Raw genomic sequence first — 18,049 nt, forward strand, 5'->3', positions numbered from 1 at the left:
CCCAGGGGCTCGGGGGGCTGCAGCCAGCTCCCTCGGTGGGTGGATGCCGGGCTCCAGGCCCACCAGTGCCTCCACCAGCTCCACAGTTGGAGGCGAGGTGAGAAAGCCCTGCTAGGCCAAGCTGGCTTCCCCTTGTCTGCTGCAATGACTCCCCCTCCCATTCCTGCCACTCCTGAGCTGCTCCGGGAGGCGGCGGGGAGGAGTGCCAGCTCTGCGGCCTGTGCCCCACATGTGGAGCTCTGACTGCAGCCCCTGGACTGAACCCTTCCATATGGGCACCTTCCAAGGCTGTCTGGGGGTTGCTGATGGAGCGCCACACACGGGGCAAAAGCTTCCTGGCCCCCCACCCCAGCGGTGCGGCACGGCGGTGGCAACAAAAGCTGCAGATGAGGGGGGCAGAGCTGCCCTCCACCCCAGCCAGCCTGCAGCTGTTTGTTAGGCTGCATCCCTGGGTGCTCCATAGGGCAGGGGTGCGGCAGGGACCACCTACAAGTTGGTCTGGGAAGCCTGCTCCCCAGCCAGCCCCCACCTGAGGGCCAGACAGCAGCCAGCATGGCCCCTTGTGGGGGGGCAGGGACCAGGGTTATTCCGCCTCCCTCCAGCATCTGACGGGCGGGACAGGAGGGGGCTTATTCTGCCACTCAGTGGCAGTTGAGGTGGGCAAACCTGGCTGCAGTCCCCCGGGGGTAGTGGGGGTAGAGGGGAGAATAACCCCCCTCCCCGCCCCCTCTGTGTCAGCAAGGATGGGATGCCTGGCACACCCAGCTCAGGTCCCTGCTGGTGGGACAGGGAGGGGGGAATGAAACCCCCTCTGGCCAATTCAGCCGAACTGGCCACTCCCTCCCCCAGTACAGCCTCCCTGCAGCCGAGGGCATGCTCCAGCACTCCCAGCTCCCGGCCTCAGCAACTGCAGGCATGTGCCTGCATGTCTGTGCTGTTACAAACTGATTCTGCCTAGCCAAGTTAGACTAACCTGCAAAGGTTGAACCAATTCAGGCTCCGGCTTTTTGAATGTCTGTCCCTAGACTATATTATCTCCAGTTGGTTCACAAACCCTCATCCTTGTGGGGGCTGTAGAAACTAACCCCATGAACCTCACCCTGACTCTACTGTAGTGCTTTAAAAATCCCAGCCTTAATTCCAACAGAATTATATATTGTATTCAAAAGATGCATTTTGTTTTGTAATGAAAAACTCTTTCAGGAGACTATTCTTAAATAGAAGCAATTTGACACAGAAACGGTAGATTGTGTTATTTTGCTGAAAGTAATCACTCATATGCAATCCACCAAATGAGCAAAGATTTGGTGATTGGCTTGTTATAACATGATTCTCATGCCTCTCCCAACTATTTGAGATATGATTTCCTATACTTGTTTCTCAGTGAAGGCACATATATGGAGGCATGGTGGCCTCTTGTAGTTCAGGAGCCCTTTGACCACATCTGTGAATTTAAAGTGTGATTACTCAAAGCCTCATTCTTCCTCCTTCCACCAAAACCAAAAACTTTTTTAGAGGATACGTTTTGTGATATGTCATTGAGGGATCTGCCCTGTACTTTTCATGAGGTAAGCATGCACATGAGGCAGGCGTGCACCATGGAATAGCTAAGAATATTGTGTATTCACACCTCACTTACCTTAAGGTAATTTGATTGTGTGCCCATATCCTTGTTTTTTCCTTATTTTCTCCTTCTACAGTTGGAAGTAGTCTCCAATTACAGTTGAAAATTTGGAGAAGATCCCCTGGGCTGATTTTTCTATACGTTCTAGTGGAATGGCATTTTCTCCCCATCCAAACTCAATTTCCTTTTCTTATCAGTTAATCAGGAGATGGCTGATGGGGATAGCTTCTGAATAGATCCTTAATTAGGCTAACCCTGTCAATAGTTTATGGGATTATATACCTTAAATATGTCCCATGTTTAGCACCCTCTGTTAAACAATTAGCAATGTTGCCTCTCTCTCAAACTGTGCTTTCTCCATTGGCTTACATTATCTCAAAATGCTAAGATACACAATGAAATGTTCAATTTTATAATCCTGAAATAATTTTAATGTCAACTGTCTATCTTTGTACAGGTGCCATCTTCAAACAGTTCAATTATTCATGTGTGGTGCACAATTTTGACTTTAGAGCCTAATTCTCAAGTACAGCAACGAATAGTAAGTGCATTTTGCCATTCTCAGAAGTCGAAATGGCCCTGACCTTTCATGTTCTGAAATAAATTAAGGTCAGAATGACCCAGGCAAAGATTTATTAACAGCTTGTTTCAGCAGCTGGATGCAGGAATAGAGTTAATATTAAGTTTGTCTGTTCTTTTTTATTTGTTTTTTCTTGGTAGATTGTTTTCAGTCCTCTTTTTATCATGAGGAGCCATCTTCCAGACCCTATTATCATACATTTGGAGAAAAGAAGTCTGGGCTTGAGTGAAACACAAATAATTCCAGGAAAAGGACAGGAAAAATCACTGCAGAATATAGAACCTGATCTTACTCATCATCTGACATTTCAGGCTAGGTATAATTTGTGCTTTTCATAAATATGATTTTGTCTGCATAGAAAAAAAACAATATTTTGTCATTTAATTTACAATGCAATGTTTCCAGGAATATTCCCTTACCTTGCATTGTGTAGAACAGGTAGTTGCATATGCTCCTGAAAATTGTGAGAGGAATTTGTAAACCAGGCACAGTTATCCTCAGTACTTCCACATCTGACTCCTTATAGATACAAGTTCTGGCATTTTGAAAAGGAAGATACTGTAAACCCCTGTGGTGCCATATACTACCAAGTTTTGTGAATCTTTTTCAGCTCATATCACTGGTTAATTAAAAAAAAAATTTTGGACCAGATTATTCAGGTTTCAGTGTGTGCTTATGATAGTGCACAACATGGCATGCAAGCCTTACTTTGGCACTGTAAATGACTTATGTTTCTTTTTTCATTTGACAGGGAAGAGGATGATCCATCAGAATGTGCAGTTCCTATCTCAACAACACTTATCAAACAGATAGCCACTAAATCCCATCCAGGAGGCAATGTGAATCAAATTCTCGCTGAGTTCTATGGAGCAGATAGCACTGCCCAGCTTGCTTGGCCATATAATCGAAAAGATTCAGACAGGTAATATACTAAATATTCTCCATTAAGTCTGCTTTGTCTTGGAAAAGAAGAAGTATTTATTAAAATAACTTAAAAGCTATAATATTGTATTAATTTCTGTTATTTAATTTCCTTTTTCTAGGCATGGGGGAAACCAATAGAAAATGTTCTTATAGCTAAAATGCTTATAAGTAAATAATGTTCTTATTTAGGTAGTTCTTATAGCTAAAATAATGAGTCTTAAATTGGTGCTGAAGTAGTAATGTAACAACAAAAATATATAGGCACTTCCACAGCTGAGACACTGAAGTGTAGCAATGTTATTTAACGTGCATAAGACCCACAATTTGTTCATTTCCAGTAGACCCAGCATCAGGGCTAAGTACTGTTGAGTCCCTATGGCACTATAATGGGTCTTATACCAGGCAAAGAGACTAAGACACAGTTGTCCTAAGCTAAAGGCAAGTTTATTAAACCCTAATAGATACAATTCTAATTAAAATTGAAGTGGCAGTTTAAATTATTTTAGGTTTGTAGCTAGTCAAAGCAGATGCTCACCACCCCAAAATGTTATGAACACAACTTCACTGGTTGATAAGGCTCTGAAGTCTTGTCTGGGGCTCCTGGCTCCCACATCTGAGGTCAAGACAGGATCTTGGATCGATGACAAGATCTCTTCATGCTTTCTTCAGGAATGTTCTGAGGAGGGGTTCCAATTCTTGTCCTTATATACCTTATCGTTACTGCGTTATCATTAACACATTAACATAAACTCTTCCCTACAATGCATAGTAATAAGCCTATTTCCACTTGCTGTATATGATTATCTGGAACTGGAATTTTCCAGTAGCTGAAACCTTTTTATTCTCAGGTAGGGGTTAGTTTTGCTATTGATAATTTCCCTTTTCTCCCAAGCCAAATTCCTTATTTTGGTTGGCCCAATTCCTGTTTTGATTTTGGTCATCTGACCAGGGTATACCCAGACTTCTTCTTTCCCTTTGCCAAGGACGGGTCACAGTCAGGGTGACCTGTCTGTCAAATCTCTGCTGGGTTGCAGCTAAGAATAAGCATGCAGCAAATACATACATCAGTCTCTTGCCAAGCATCAGTACTATTGAACTGTGCCCAGAAGTCTGTGGGTCCCAACAGTCAAAAAGCCCAAGGCCGAATTGATTCAGGCTTTGCAGGTTAATTTAAACTGCAGAGATTAAATTGAAACAGAAGTGAACAGACATTTACCTTTGATTCCGGAAATGCAGCCACATGCCTGCAATAGATTCATAGATTCATAGATGTTAGGTTCAGAAGGGACCTCAATAGATCATCAAGTCCGACCCCCTGCATAGGCAGGAATAGGCAGGAAAGAGTACTGGGTTCAGATGACCCCAGCTAGATGCCTATCCAACCTCCTCTTGAAGACCCTCAGGGTAGGAGAGAGCACCACCTCCCTTGGGAGCCCGTTCCAGACCTTGGCCACTCTAACTATGAAGAAGTTCTTCCTAATGTCCAATCTAAATCTGCTCTCTGCTAGCTTGTGGCCATTATTTCTTGTAACCCCTGGGGGCGCCTTGGTGAATAAATCCTCACCAATTCCCTTCTGTGCCCCCATGATGAACTTATAGGCAGCCACAAGGTCGCCTCTCAACCTTCTCTTGCGGAGGCTGAAAAGGTCCAGGTTCTCTAGTCTCTCCTCGTAGGGCTTGGTCTGCAAGCCCTTAACCATACGATGGTTCAGGGCTCAGGCCAGAAGTTGGGGGGCACTGGAGCACAGCTCCCTGGCATGTAGCCAGCATGGGCTGTGCATTTGCTTCCTCTTCCTGCTGCCCCCGAAGTCTGTGGTATTTGCAGTTCAAAATCACAGCAGCAGGACTCTGCAGAGTTGTTCAGTACTTCCTCTTCCTGCTTCCAGGTGTCTCTGGGATTTGTAATCCACAGTTTCAGCCAGCAATAAGTTTGAGTGGAGTAAGGGGTGTCTAACACCCCCTCCCTGGCCCCAGATTCCAGCCGGGGTTTGCCTTTGGGGGTGGGGAGAGCAGTTGTCCCTGTCCCCCCATGCAGACTGGGCTGCATCGCCAGCTGGGCTTGCCCCACCCCAGCCCCCTTGTCAGCCATCTCTCACTGTTCCAGCTAGGGAGCAGAGGGGTGGTACCAGCCCTGCTTTCTGAAGCAGACAGCACAGCACAGCCCAGGGCTGGAAAGCATATGAGGATGCTGGGGGACTGTGATTTAACTTGAAGCAAGAAGGTGTCTGGGACAGAAGTTTCATAAACTGATTTGACCTAAATCAGTTAAGTCTGATACTGCGCTCAACCAGGTTTATCTTAAACCAGTTTCAGACATTTTGAAACTGGTTTATGTGCACTGAGCTTCTGTTCCATTGTAGGTTTAAACCAGTTTCTGATCACGTAAACTGGTTTATGTGTAACTTCTGTCCCTAGCCCCAGTGTGCTCTATTTTCTAATTTACCAATCATGTTGGGTAGGGAGTACATGAATAATCTGAAGCCCTCCTAGTTCAGGGCACTGACTTCAGGACCACATGGCTTCAGTTCTGACCCAGCAAAAAATTATTTGCTGAACTAAAATCTCATGTTTTAATAAACTGGGATTGGGATTGTGGTGTGGGGGTGCTGGTTGTGCTTCCCAGGGTGTCTGGGAGATGTGAGGTAAAGCACTTTTTGGGGAGCTATTGCTTCTGCCCCAGAAAGGAAGCACCACCTGGCGGCTCCTGCCCCCTCAACCCATCTCTCCCTCCCCCCACCTAGAGCAGGGATAGACGCCTGTCTTGGCTCACCAACCCTCAAGTAGCAACTCACAGCTATAGCTCCTAGTCCGGCCCCTGCTCAGCAGCCCTCTAGTGGCAAGTCACAGCTGTGCAGGTGTGGGGCAGTCAGAGAAGGTTTTTAGCCAGAAGGTGCGACTGATCCAAACACAAAGTAGCATTAACACTGATCAACATTTGAGCAGCTCAAAGTGTAAGAAAGCCCTGAGTAGCCAGGTTTTAGATATCAAGGAGGAGGGGAGGTATATCTAGTTAAAAATCAGGCTAGTTTTAATACTAGCTATTACATCAGTAGTGTTTCTGGAAGTCTTCTACTGAGGCTCTTGCAGCCAGAAAATAATTCAGATTGGTTCAGAGGCTGCTCAGCATTACATTGAAGGGTTCACACCAACCCCAGGTGTAAGAAATCTTGAATCAGTTCTTTGGAGTTCCACCACCTTAACCACACCCTGCAGAGAGGGTTGTTCATGTTGGTTTTCAGTACAGATTTGTCTGATAGTATCTCAGTCTATTTCAGAGTGGTAGGTTATAAAGCAGTACTATAATCAATGTTCTGAAGAGCCTAAATTGATTAAAGGCAATTTATTTCACAATATGAATGATTTTCTTTTATCTCTCTCTTGCTATCTTATTTCAAACAGTAATGAACAGCTCACTCAGTGGGATAGCCCAATGCGGGTGAAACTATCCGTGTGGAAGCCATGTGTTAAAACTTTGCTGATAGAACTCCTGCCATGGGCTCTGCTTATAAACCAGTCCAAGTGGGACCTCTGGCTATTTGAAGGAGAGAAGATAGTCCTACAGATACCTGCTCAGAAAATAATTATCCCTCCAAACTTCCAGGTAGCCATACTGTTCAAATTAACAGGCACAACTTTTCTAAGTGTTCAAACTTTATTCAGGGGTGCTTACCAACTCACATGGTTCAGGCTTTTTTGGCCATTAAGTTTACCAGAAACATAGTTAGGGTCAAAGATATAAATATTAGCTGGAATCTGCCATACTGAATGGGCAACATAGGATAGATACAGACAAAGGCATGTCAACAGGGTAGGATGCAATATAGTGATTGACAAGCTGGGATTGCAGTACAGTATAGCTAATAGGGTTGCTATGAAAGTATGTACTTTGAGAGAGAGTAGAGAGAAGATCTTAACAACTACCTGAACTACTTTCGTAATTATGCATAATTGGATTGCTTTCTTCAATTTTCTGCTTGTTATCCCTACTGCTTGTTTGGTGCTGATCACCTATCACTAGTACTGGCAGACCTGACACCACTGTCCCAGTAATCTGTGGTGGTTTCTAACCAGAGTAGAAGATTGCATAGCTATTTTCCCTTTGTTTTAGTGAGGCCGCCCAACACCTCATCCTAGCTGCACACTACCTGATAGTTTAGCTTGCCCTTTGTGAATTTATGTTGGCCTGAGTAGCATAGCTGCTATCCAAGAAAGAATATTTGTTTTGAGAGGGACATTTTTTCATGGCATTGACAGCTTGTGGAGTTTATATACTTTTAGGCATGTTGATTATGTCTATAGATGGATTTGAAATGCAGAAGATAATATGACTGCTTACCTGTATCCCCTCCCGTTTCTTGAATTTGAACAACACTGATTTAATTGGATTTCCCTTTGATATGGTTTTTTGGCTAGCCACACACTTAATGCAATTCCCAACCCCGTCTCTGAATGTAAACACAATTAGATTAATTTTGTGCATCATCCGAGGTAGACAACCTGTTATTTAAACATTGCCGTTTGTTATTTTTTTAACCGTGGACACATTTATATAGTAGCGTACCATTTATAAGACCTAGAGTATAAAATTAAATGGGAAAAATGTCAGTCTTGCACACTGGTAAAAGAATTTGGTTCTAGGTAAATGCACTCTTGAAAACTACTATTAACTGTAGGAAGAATGTTAGAGTTATTAGAAAGTGCTAACTCTGGTGAGTATTCATTTACAGGAAGCTTTTCAAATTGGGATCTACTGGGCAAGCACAAACACTCTGCACAAGTCAGTGGCAATCAAACTCGTCCATAACATGACCTCTCCAAAATGGAAAGATACGGAAAATGGAGAAGTGGTAACATTGGATGAAGAAGGATTTGTTGAAGCTGAAATAAAACTTGGTGCCTTCCCAAGTCATCAAAAGGTTAGGAAGAAATTGTGATGATTTATAACTTTATCATTTAAAAAACAGAATAATCCTACAGCAGATGAAAACTATCAAATGCATACAACATAAAACCTTCACTCAAAATCAGTTTAATAGGTTCAAAAGCACAATGGAAGGATAAACAATGGACCAAATGCAATTAAAAGAATTAGGTCATCTGGACATACTGTACAACTCATCCATAAAATGCAAAATATTGCATTACACAAATTAAACTTGTGAATTCCCAAACATGTTGACCAATAAAGAATAATTCTGCTTATAAATTTCAGGGAGATCAGGTTATAAAATACATATCTCAACAAGGTTTTTAGACTGAAATGCTATGGTTCTCTCACTACATCATAATAAAAATGATTTGTGTGTGTTTCACTCTTTTTTTTTTTTTTTAATTATCCTACAGTTGTGTGAATTCTGCATTTCTTCTCTGGTTCAGCATAGTATTCAAATTCTACAGATTGAAGACAAGACAACCATAATTAATAATACATCCTACCAGTTCTATTATAGACCACAGATTTCTGTTTCAAGGCCTCAGTCAGGAGAGAAGGTAAAGTATTTTATATTATTTTTGTTTGGTTTTCAGAATAGGTAGGAATAAAATCTCAAATTCATTTGACAAAAATTGAACAAAAAATAAGTTAAAAAGTTAATAATGTTAAATTATGTTTAATTAAAAACAAAGCAACTAGAGCAAATTCAGCCACAGTTGTTAACTGCGATCGAAAATCTGTACACAGTGACAGATCTCTTCGCTTGCAGTATTCGACTTGGTCTCCATGGGCATCTTTACACATGCTCAGGGGGTTGGGGCACTTTAATTAGAGTGGTTCCAAGAGCCACTCTAATTAAAGCACCTACGGTGTCTTGTGTATTCAACATCCTGCACTTTGAAAGTGCAGTGGGGGTGCTTTAACTAAAGCTTGTTTAGTTAAAGCTCATTTAGAGCTTTAGTTAAAATGCCCTGCTGCCATTTTGAAGTGGGAGGATGCTGGATGCATGAGCTGAAGGGCTGCTGGTGTACGCTAATTAATTAAGACTGCTCCGGCGCACTGTAATTACAACACATCAGAGCAGCTTCCTCACACATCTACAGGCACCCCATCTGTTCAGAGACATTAGATTGCTTATGTAAAATAGGCAGTATAACTCATAATGGCTGTTGAAACAGTTCTGAGAACCAGTACTAAGTTCTCAAGCAAAAAAGATGCATCAGCCTTGCAAGCTGAAATATTTGAATTATCCTTTTGGGAAGCCTTCAGTTATCTAAATGAAAGGCATAGATCTGTAGAGACACCCAAATGTTATGTATTTTATGGAACTGCATCAAATCATTAATATCAGTTTTCCAGTGATAGCACAGCATATGTAAGAAATAAACTGACAATAAATGGAGTGCAGGCAGCATCAGATACAGTTTAATCAAATATTTAGTTACAAAATGGTACTTTTATTATAAGGTAGTCTGGAAGAATTTAGAATACAAAGAAAAGTAGTGGTGCAGTTTGCAGAAAACATTTTTGAAAAAGCTTCCTCCTCCTTAATTGCTGTACTTTACATTAGTTGAGCCCATGTCAATGTCTGCATTTTATTGTAACCCTAAAGCCAAGATGATGGTGAATCTAGAGAATTTGCAGTCCAATTTCTGTACTTCATTCATTATTTGCAACACACTTCTCATTTACACTAGTTTTAAATCATGGCAATGCCATTGACTTCAGTGAAATTATTCCTAATTTATATCTGTGTAATTAGGAACAGAGTTTACTCAGTTTGTTCACATGAGTATGACTGAGAGCAGAATTTAACTATGTATGCAGACCAGCATTCAGATAAGCTGATACTTAGTTACCATTCTCTGTTTGCTCCCTTAAAATTGATAAAAGTTAAATACGAATTTACTTTTTATCATAAACCATCATATCTTTACAGTATCTTTTTTTTCTTTCCAGTATATACACATACCAGACACTAGTACATTCAACATTTACCCAGCTGGGGAACCACCCAATGAAAAATTAAGCTCTGTTTCTTGCTGGGACTTCATGTCTGACATTAGTCAGTCTACTTCAGAAGTGTCCTCTATTCAAAAGCATATATTGCTAAGTTTCAGTCCAGGTGTGTGTGCTGACAATTCTCAGTGTTGGAGCCTGCCAGCTGTCATTAGACAAGACATTCCTAGACAGTGTGTGGCAGTACCCATTGGAAGCTGTAATGAAAGTGGATTTTGTACCAGGTATGTTGAATAAATGTGAATGACATTCTTCTTTGACTGTCAGGATAAAGCTTCATCTAAAAACAAAGCATAAGAGATTAATAGAAATGAAGTAATAACATGTGTCCACCATATGTAAAATCAGTTCTTACTTTAATTTTGAAAAATCGTTACCGCTTGATGTTTTAGACACTTTTATAATAAATGGTTGAATGTTATATTCATGTACAAGTTGTACTATTTTAATATTTACATGACTCCTCCTCATAAGTATATAATTATGTGCAGTATAAGGGAGAATGGAAAGATGTGTATTCAAGATGTGCCTTTTAACATTTCTGTGAAATAATATGAATTTAAGAGTTGGAGGTACAATAACAAGTAATAATTCCACAAGGCAGGTTTTATCTATAACAGATTGTGCAAAACTGAATATTAATACAGATGCTTTCAGGGTGATTATTTTAAGACAATTAAAAATTTTTACCTTGGACTTAAAGAATGCCATACATTTGTAACTCAAATATTGCAGCACTGTGCTAGAGCTAGGAGCTGAAACTGATTTTTATCATCCAGAATGAATGAAATTCATTGTACATTGGCAAAAAGTAATTAAATGTACTTTTTAATTGTGAATTTTTTTAATATGACATAGACCTCAAATGACCCATTAAAGAAAATCACACAAAATAAATAATCATGTAGAATTGGAAAAGTCTTGCCACATTTTTGTACTTTTTCTCTCCTCTAGCATTTCTAGAAATTCTAAGCGAGAGATTAAAATCTCTTGATTCTCAAAGATGTTGTCATGCGCTGTCTTTTAGCCATCTGATACTCTGTATTTGTTACATGTAACAATTTGAGAAGTGTTTTTGAAAGCTGTGCAAAAACAAACAATATGTATTTTGGTAAGAGTAGCAAGAAAAAATAGGAAAAACATCACTAGCAAGAAACTATTTGAAGAATGTGGCAAGAAAGGATTTCCAAGTTTAAAACGTACTATATCCAAATGCATGTTGTCCTTTCAAAACAATAAATTAATCCAACAAGTTAAAAATAAAACCATACTGCCAAGTCAGAGGCCTGACTTGAATTTCCAAGCCTAAACTCTAATTCTAGTCTAACTTACACAGGTGTAAATGAAAAGTAAGTGTACTTACATCAGTGTAAGTGAGTTCAGAATCAGCCATATGTTTTTTCACTTAGCCAGCAGATTTGGGTGGGGTGCTTTAGAAACAATATGTTCAGTCTGTACAGAGTAAGGAAGGAATACCTTAAATCGTTCAATCATTCAACAGCAGTTCCTGTGCATAAGTTAGTAATGTTATTGATGGACTCCAGAGATTCCCTTGCAAACCTCAAACAGAAGGATACTGGCCAAAATTAGGGCTTCTGGGAATGCGAAGAATAAAAGGCAGAGATAATGTGAATATCCTCAGGAATTTGAGCCAGATATGAAGAATCCATTCCTCTTGTTTCCAAAAACTGGCGTGTTCAAATTTTTGGATGCATTAGATTTTGGTATTACTTTAGAGGAGCCATTTTTTTCAGAAGCAACCACTAAAATTGCACATGCTAACAGGTGTTTGTGTGTGTATAATTTCCTGATATACATCATTTGGCTTAATATAGGTTGCAATGAATTCATTTTGCTTCAGAAAATGTCCAGAATACTCTATAGGAGTAGTCTAGACCACTCATACTGAAAGGAGTGATAGTCTTCAGAATCATTGCTGCAGAATATTCAGTTACTGATTTTATTTTAAGTAATACTTACATGTACAAAAAGCATACTCCTTCAGGCTTGTATGGAAGATGCTAGAATTTACTTCTGGAAATCTGGTCCCAAAATTCTTCTTGCTTACAGTTCATTACAAATGTATGCTAATTGAATTTGTGGTCCTACCAATACACCTCTGCTAAATTGTATCCATGAATAGTCCCAGTGAAATCAGCTATTTCTCTAAAGTTGTTTTCTGTTGCTTTTCTTTGTAAATTTATAACCAATAGGATTACTCACATACTGAAATGTGTAAGTTTCTGGAGAACAGGTCTGTAAGAGTAAAGAATTTTACAAAAGTGGTGTTGAATTTTTTAAAAATTGCTAAAGCAATAGTTAGTCCAAAAATGATCTAAACATGTGTATCACCTTATTTTTCTTCAGGGCTATAGCACTGACTTATCAAGAGCATCTAGGGGTGACATACCTAACTCTTACGGAAGACTCTAGTCCACGCATAATTATCCACAACAGGTGCTCTGTCCCATTGCTTATGAAGGAGAATATCAAAGGTATGGAATTTCTGTTGCAATGCAGTAATTGAAATGAGCATTGTTTTACTAAATCATTGGGCACTGTATCCATAATATAGGGTTTCAGTTCTGTATCTCCATTGGTTATGACTAGAGCTGAGGGGAGAACATAGATTCCACTTTATGGAGAAATTTTAAACTCTTGACTTTCATTAATGCTGGGAGCTCTGGGAGCCCCAGCTCTGATACAGTCTTCCTGGTAAGCTGCTCTAGAGATGGAAGCCCTGGGAAGCCTAGTCTTGAGGCAGTCTACTTGGTTACTGCCTTGAAAGCTTGAGAGATCTTGGTATCCCCAGCTCTGAGGCAGCCTGTCTGGAGAATACCTTAACTGGAATGTCAGGGAGCCATGAGCTTGGTTGCAGAGACTTTCAAGGCAACCAGCTCCTCTTTTAAGTGAGGTGCCAAGGATTCAAGAAGCCAAGCCAGTAGATTTATTAGTGGAATTTTATCAAAATCAACATAGTCCAAAGGAACATGCATTTTTCAGAAAATTCAAACATATGTTTGTCAACATATCTCTGTCCTGCTCTAGTTATGAAAATATATTCTGCCAAACAGTAGGAATCTGTTCAAATATAACCTATGTTATGAACAAAAGCATATGTAAAAAAAAAAAAAAAATAGTAAGCTTTTTGTGTGTTGGTAAGATATCAGAAGGAGCAGTTGAAAATATCCTGTTTGTGGAAACAGATGAGTTTTGATTGATCTCTAAGTGCGGATATTTAAAGAGCCTAATTTTAGACCTTCTGTAAAATTTCAGACACTACAAAGTTTGAAGTTTATTGCAGGAAGATTCCAGCTGAATGTTCAGTTCATCATGAGCTTTATCATCAAGTCTCTAACTACCCAGATTGCAAAAACAAAGACTTGCTACCTAGTGTTCTTCTGAAAGTGATATCACCAGATGAGTTAATGACTGAGTGGAGTGATGTTATAGACATTAATAATCAAGGCACACAGGTAAATCATCATAAAATATTTTTCAATTCAGTCTCTCAAATGGCTTTGTTCTGGATCTGCAATGGAGCATTGCTGCAGTCCAAACTTGTATATAATGTTTGTACAGGCTAAAGCAGGGGAGTCCAGCTTATGACCCACGGGCCAGATCCAGCATCTGTACCTGTCTCATGTGGTCCATGAGGCTAGTAAAAGGGCCAGGAATTTGGGGGTAGGGCAGGCAGGGGTGGGGCCTGCCACCAAAATCTTTTTGTGATGTGTGTTGAAACAGAGGTATGTGATAGCTTGCCCTGCCACCCTCCATCCCTCCATGTCCAAATCTAGCCTGCAGGAAGCTCCACAATCCAGATTCATCTCAGAGGGTGGAGTGAGTTTGGCATCCTGGTCTAAAAGACATGTACACTAGTAATATGCAATATAAACTTTCAGGAAACAGTGCCTTCTCTGATGAAGCACTTGAAGTAGGAAGAAGTAAGGTTGTCTTGGAGAATCTCTCCATTAATATGAAGGAAATGAACTGCAAAATAGGCCTTAAAGGCTAAGTACAGACAGTCAAAAAGCCTGAAATTGAATTGATTCAGTCTTTGCAGCTTAGTCTATGCTGTAGAGATTAAACTGAGAAACAACTGGACAGACTTTCTCTTTTGATTCAGGAAACGCAGCCACATACCTGCAGTGGTTCAGGCCAGAAGCAGGGGTGGGGGAGGAGTGGAGCACAGCACTCTGGCACATAGCCAGCCTGGGCTGTGTGTTCACTTTGTCTTTCTTCTGCCCCTGAGCTCTGGGATTTGCAGTCCAGAATTATAGCAGCAGGACTCTGTGGGATTGCTCATCACTTCCTGTTCCTGCTTCCAGGTGCCTCTGGGATTTGTAGTCCACAGTCACAGCCAGCAGTAAGTTTTTAGCAGAGCAGCTTTGTACTCAGGAGAAGGGAAGTTTAACCTTCTCTCCCTGGCCCCAGACCCCAGCTGGGGTTTGCCTGGTGGGGGGATAGGCCCTGCCTCACCCCCATCCCAACTCTTCTCTCCTTTAGCAGACAGCACAGCACAGCCCAGCCCGGTGCTGAAAAGCAAGCTGGGCTGCTAGGGGACTGTGATTTAACTTGAAGCAGGAAGGGGTCTGGGACAGAATTTTCATAAACCACTTTGACCCAAATCAGTTAAGTCTGATACTACATTCAACCAGGTTTATCTTACACCAGTTTCAGTCATTTTGAAACTGGTGTATGTGCACTGAACTTCTGTTCTGTTACAGGTTTAAACCAGTTTCTGGTCACTTAAACTGGTTTGTGTGTAACTTCTGTCCCTAGGCAAAAATGTTTCCATTTCAGTCCATACAAATAGGCTGTTATGGTAAGATAGGTTCCTCACACTTTTAACGTGTGTGGAATTCCCTGAGTTTGTTTTGAAAGTTAGTGTAGCATTGCAGAAATGCTAAATGACAGATATTTTTAAAATATTCTAATGAATGCTCTTTTCTATCCTTTCCAATTTGATAAGGAAGATCAAATAAGGAAGATCAGATATCATCATTGACGCATCTATTTCTGTTCTCAGATTCTGCCTTGAGTTCTAGTTAGAACATTTCCAGGAACACTTAATGCTCTCTCACAAATAGATTTAGGCTTCTATATGTATAGGTGACCTAGTTGTTTTATTAATGGCATAGTTATTGAAACACTAGGATTTACTTGCAGTCTTTTTTTCAAGGAGCCCTTGGAATCTTTAAAGACATAACATTCCTCTTTTGTATAAAGCCCAAGTGTGGATTCCAAACTTTTTGAGATATACAGGTTCATAGATCATTTGTTTTATGTCCCGTCTAGATATCAGAGTAAAAATAAGCACTCGTTTATCCCTATAGAAAGAGCATGGCTTTTGGTTCCTGTAAGATTTACTCACATCTACTATCCATTTTGAGATTAGCTTTAAATTGAGATGTATAAAAATGTGAAGATATCTTGAATATTCACCACACTTTTCTTTGGTTCTGTAATGCAATAATCCAAGAACTTTGGATAAAAAAGAGAGGCAGCAAATTAAAAGCAGCAAAATGGAAATATGTATTTGTGCAACATACAACATACAATAAATGTGAATAAGTTGCCTCAGAAAGTCTCTTAAACAAATTTAGCATTTTTAATGGATAGGACACCAAAACCTGCGTTAACTCTGAACTGTGGAGCTTAAACTTACTCCAGGGGCAACTAATAATGATAATACCATGACTGATTTAAATTAATATCTGCTGTCTTCTGTCCTGCAAAATACCAATTTACTTATAAATTTTATTAATTGAGAGCTAGGTTGCGGACCTTAAAGCCACAAGCCCCTCATACAGGGATATTCAGAATGCCGCTAGGTCAGCGATACAGAGAAGCCATTCCTCCCAGTGTCTACTTGCCTTTACCCTCACCACTGGTTTAGGTCTATCTGCTGATGTGGGAGGGAATTCACTCTTTTCAAGCGGTAGGGTATTTCTGAGCCCTATCCTCCAGGAATTGTACTCAAAAAGCATAGGTTTTGAGATTCTGGCCATCCCATCTCCTGAGTACAAGAGACTTATAAAGATTTTATGTGTCTCTCCCAAACCTTTCACCTCCATGGAATGATAGGCAAAATCTGTCTCTGTATGTAGGAATAATTTTACCCAAAACAGTTGCAGCTCCAACAGAAATGTGGGAAATTAAGTGCACAACAAAAAAAACTATCCAAGATTTGAAAAAAGGAAAAAAGATACTTTATCCAGTGGAAAGCAGGAAGGGAATTTGAGGTGTGTGCAATTAGTGTGTGACATGGGGTAGGTCTTCTATACTTCTGCAATGTGCTGTAGAATTTTAATAACCAAAAATGGTCAGGAATTCAGTTTTACATCCCATTAGAAAGAAAACAGTATGTGTAGTATAGATACAGTACTTGGGCACCACAGTGATAACTATAGTATAATAGCCACAGTTGTTCTTAACAGAACAGTGACACATGGCACAGTGGTTGGGCACTGGTTCAGAACTTGTTCAGAATGAAGATCATTGTCTTCTTATCCAAGGACTGACCACAGCTGGCCTTACTTAGCTGTGTGATCTGTGATCACAGCCAGAGGCTGTATGATTGCAAATAATGTCCGTTCACTGCAGTCCTGCTATTGTTCAGGTTTTTGTTCCATAGAAAACAAATTTTGCAGTTGTAATGTGGAACATGTAAACCAAGTTACAGCTACAATAATATCAAACTACCATAATCCTTATCTTAAATCCAACAATCACACATAAAATTGGATGCCTTATGAACTACTGGATTTCACATAATGTTCTCACAGTTGGTTTGTCAACAGTCTGGTCTCCTTTTCATCAGAGCTGGATGCTGACTTTCCCATGTTCTCTCCTTTTTTTAAGTTTTGCCTGGCAAATTCTCCGTGTTTGTATTTCTTTCTTTTGTACCTGACCCGAGCTTTTGAAGAAGGAACAAACCTTTCCATGTTCTCAGCAAGAAAAAGCCTGGTTTCCCAGTGAAACATGCCTAGCTTATAAAAGATATTGTTTCCTAACTGCTGACCTTGCAAAATACTCCCTGAGGACCTGAAAGTCAGCCTGAGGCTGATTTTGGTGGGATTGGGGAGTCCCATTCTGGTGAATCATTAGCAGCAATAAAGATTCTGCGGGACAGATTATTCCTTCAGTGACACCTATGCCACCCTGTTATCTTCAAATGACACTGTCAGCTTATATGAGTAGCTCAGGGCTGTCCAACTTCTGGAGACCCAGGGGCCACATGCTATGTGGGCAGGAGACCAGAGGGGTCAAGGTCCCCGTCCCCTCCTCAGAACTCTTTCCTGTGTTGCACAGGCAATCCAGCTCCCCACCCCTTTTCTGCCACACATACTGTCTCACCCCACTCCTGGCTGGGCACACAATAGTGTTAATTCATCTCGTCTGCCCCCATATGCACAGTCTGGGCAGTCTGGCTTCCTCCCTTGCCATGTGAACAGCCCAGTGCCTTCCCTCATTGCATGGGCAACCCAGTCCCCTTCCACTGTGCCACCCAGCCCCCAGTAGTGGGATAGAAATTGGAAGACAGAGGAGGGAGGGGGAGCCTGGTGACCTCAGCTAAGAACAAACATTACACAGAAACTGGAGAATGGCTGACACCGGTTTGAGATAAACCTGGTTGAATGTAGTATCAGACTTAACTGATTTAGCTCAAACCAGTTTACACAATGTCTGTCCCAGACCCCTTGCTGGTTTAAGATAAACCAAACACCCCCAGCATCCTGGCATGCTCTCTAGGCTGGGCAGGGCTCTCTGCTCCACAGCAGGGCTGGCCCCTCCACTCTGCTCCCTGGCTGCAGCACAGGCAAAGACTGCAGGCCGCTCACCCCCTCCCCCTCACCACTCCCTGCTAAGCAGGAATTCCCCCCTCCCCTCTGCCTTGCTGAGGAGGTGTTTGTGCATTGGCTTGCAGACCACATGCTGGCTACAGTCCAGGCAGAATCAACAGGTA

At 41.1% G+C, this 18,049-nt stretch overlaps 1 protein-coding gene across 1 annotated transcript in view; it reads left to right on the top strand.

Annotated features, from left to right (window-relative positions):
• The window catches only part of VPS13B (vacuolar protein sorting 13 homolog B), a gene marked incomplete at its 5' end in the record, with an annotated part of 177,376 nt that overhangs the window by 131,028 nt on the left and 28,299 nt on the right, over window positions 1-18,049 (top strand). The window contains 9 exon segments of the mRNA XM_006039496.3: window positions 2,082-2,165; window positions 2,345-2,520; window positions 2,956-3,126; window positions 6,528-6,729; window positions 7,856-8,044; window positions 8,472-8,618; window positions 10,021-10,304; window positions 12,448-12,575; window positions 13,357-13,556. Coding sequence (XP_006039558.1) covers window positions 2,082-2,165; window positions 2,345-2,520; window positions 2,956-3,126; window positions 6,528-6,729; window positions 7,856-8,044; window positions 8,472-8,618; window positions 10,021-10,304; window positions 12,448-12,575; window positions 13,357-13,556 — 1,581 coding nt within the window.

Source organism: Alligator sinensis, unplaced genomic scaffold (assembly GCF_000455745.1).
Source record: "Alligator sinensis unplaced genomic scaffold, ASM45574v1 scaffold974_2, whole genome shotgun sequence".
In the NCBI taxonomy this organism is placed as follows: Eukaryota; Metazoa; Chordata; order Crocodylia; family Alligatoridae; genus Alligator; species Alligator sinensis.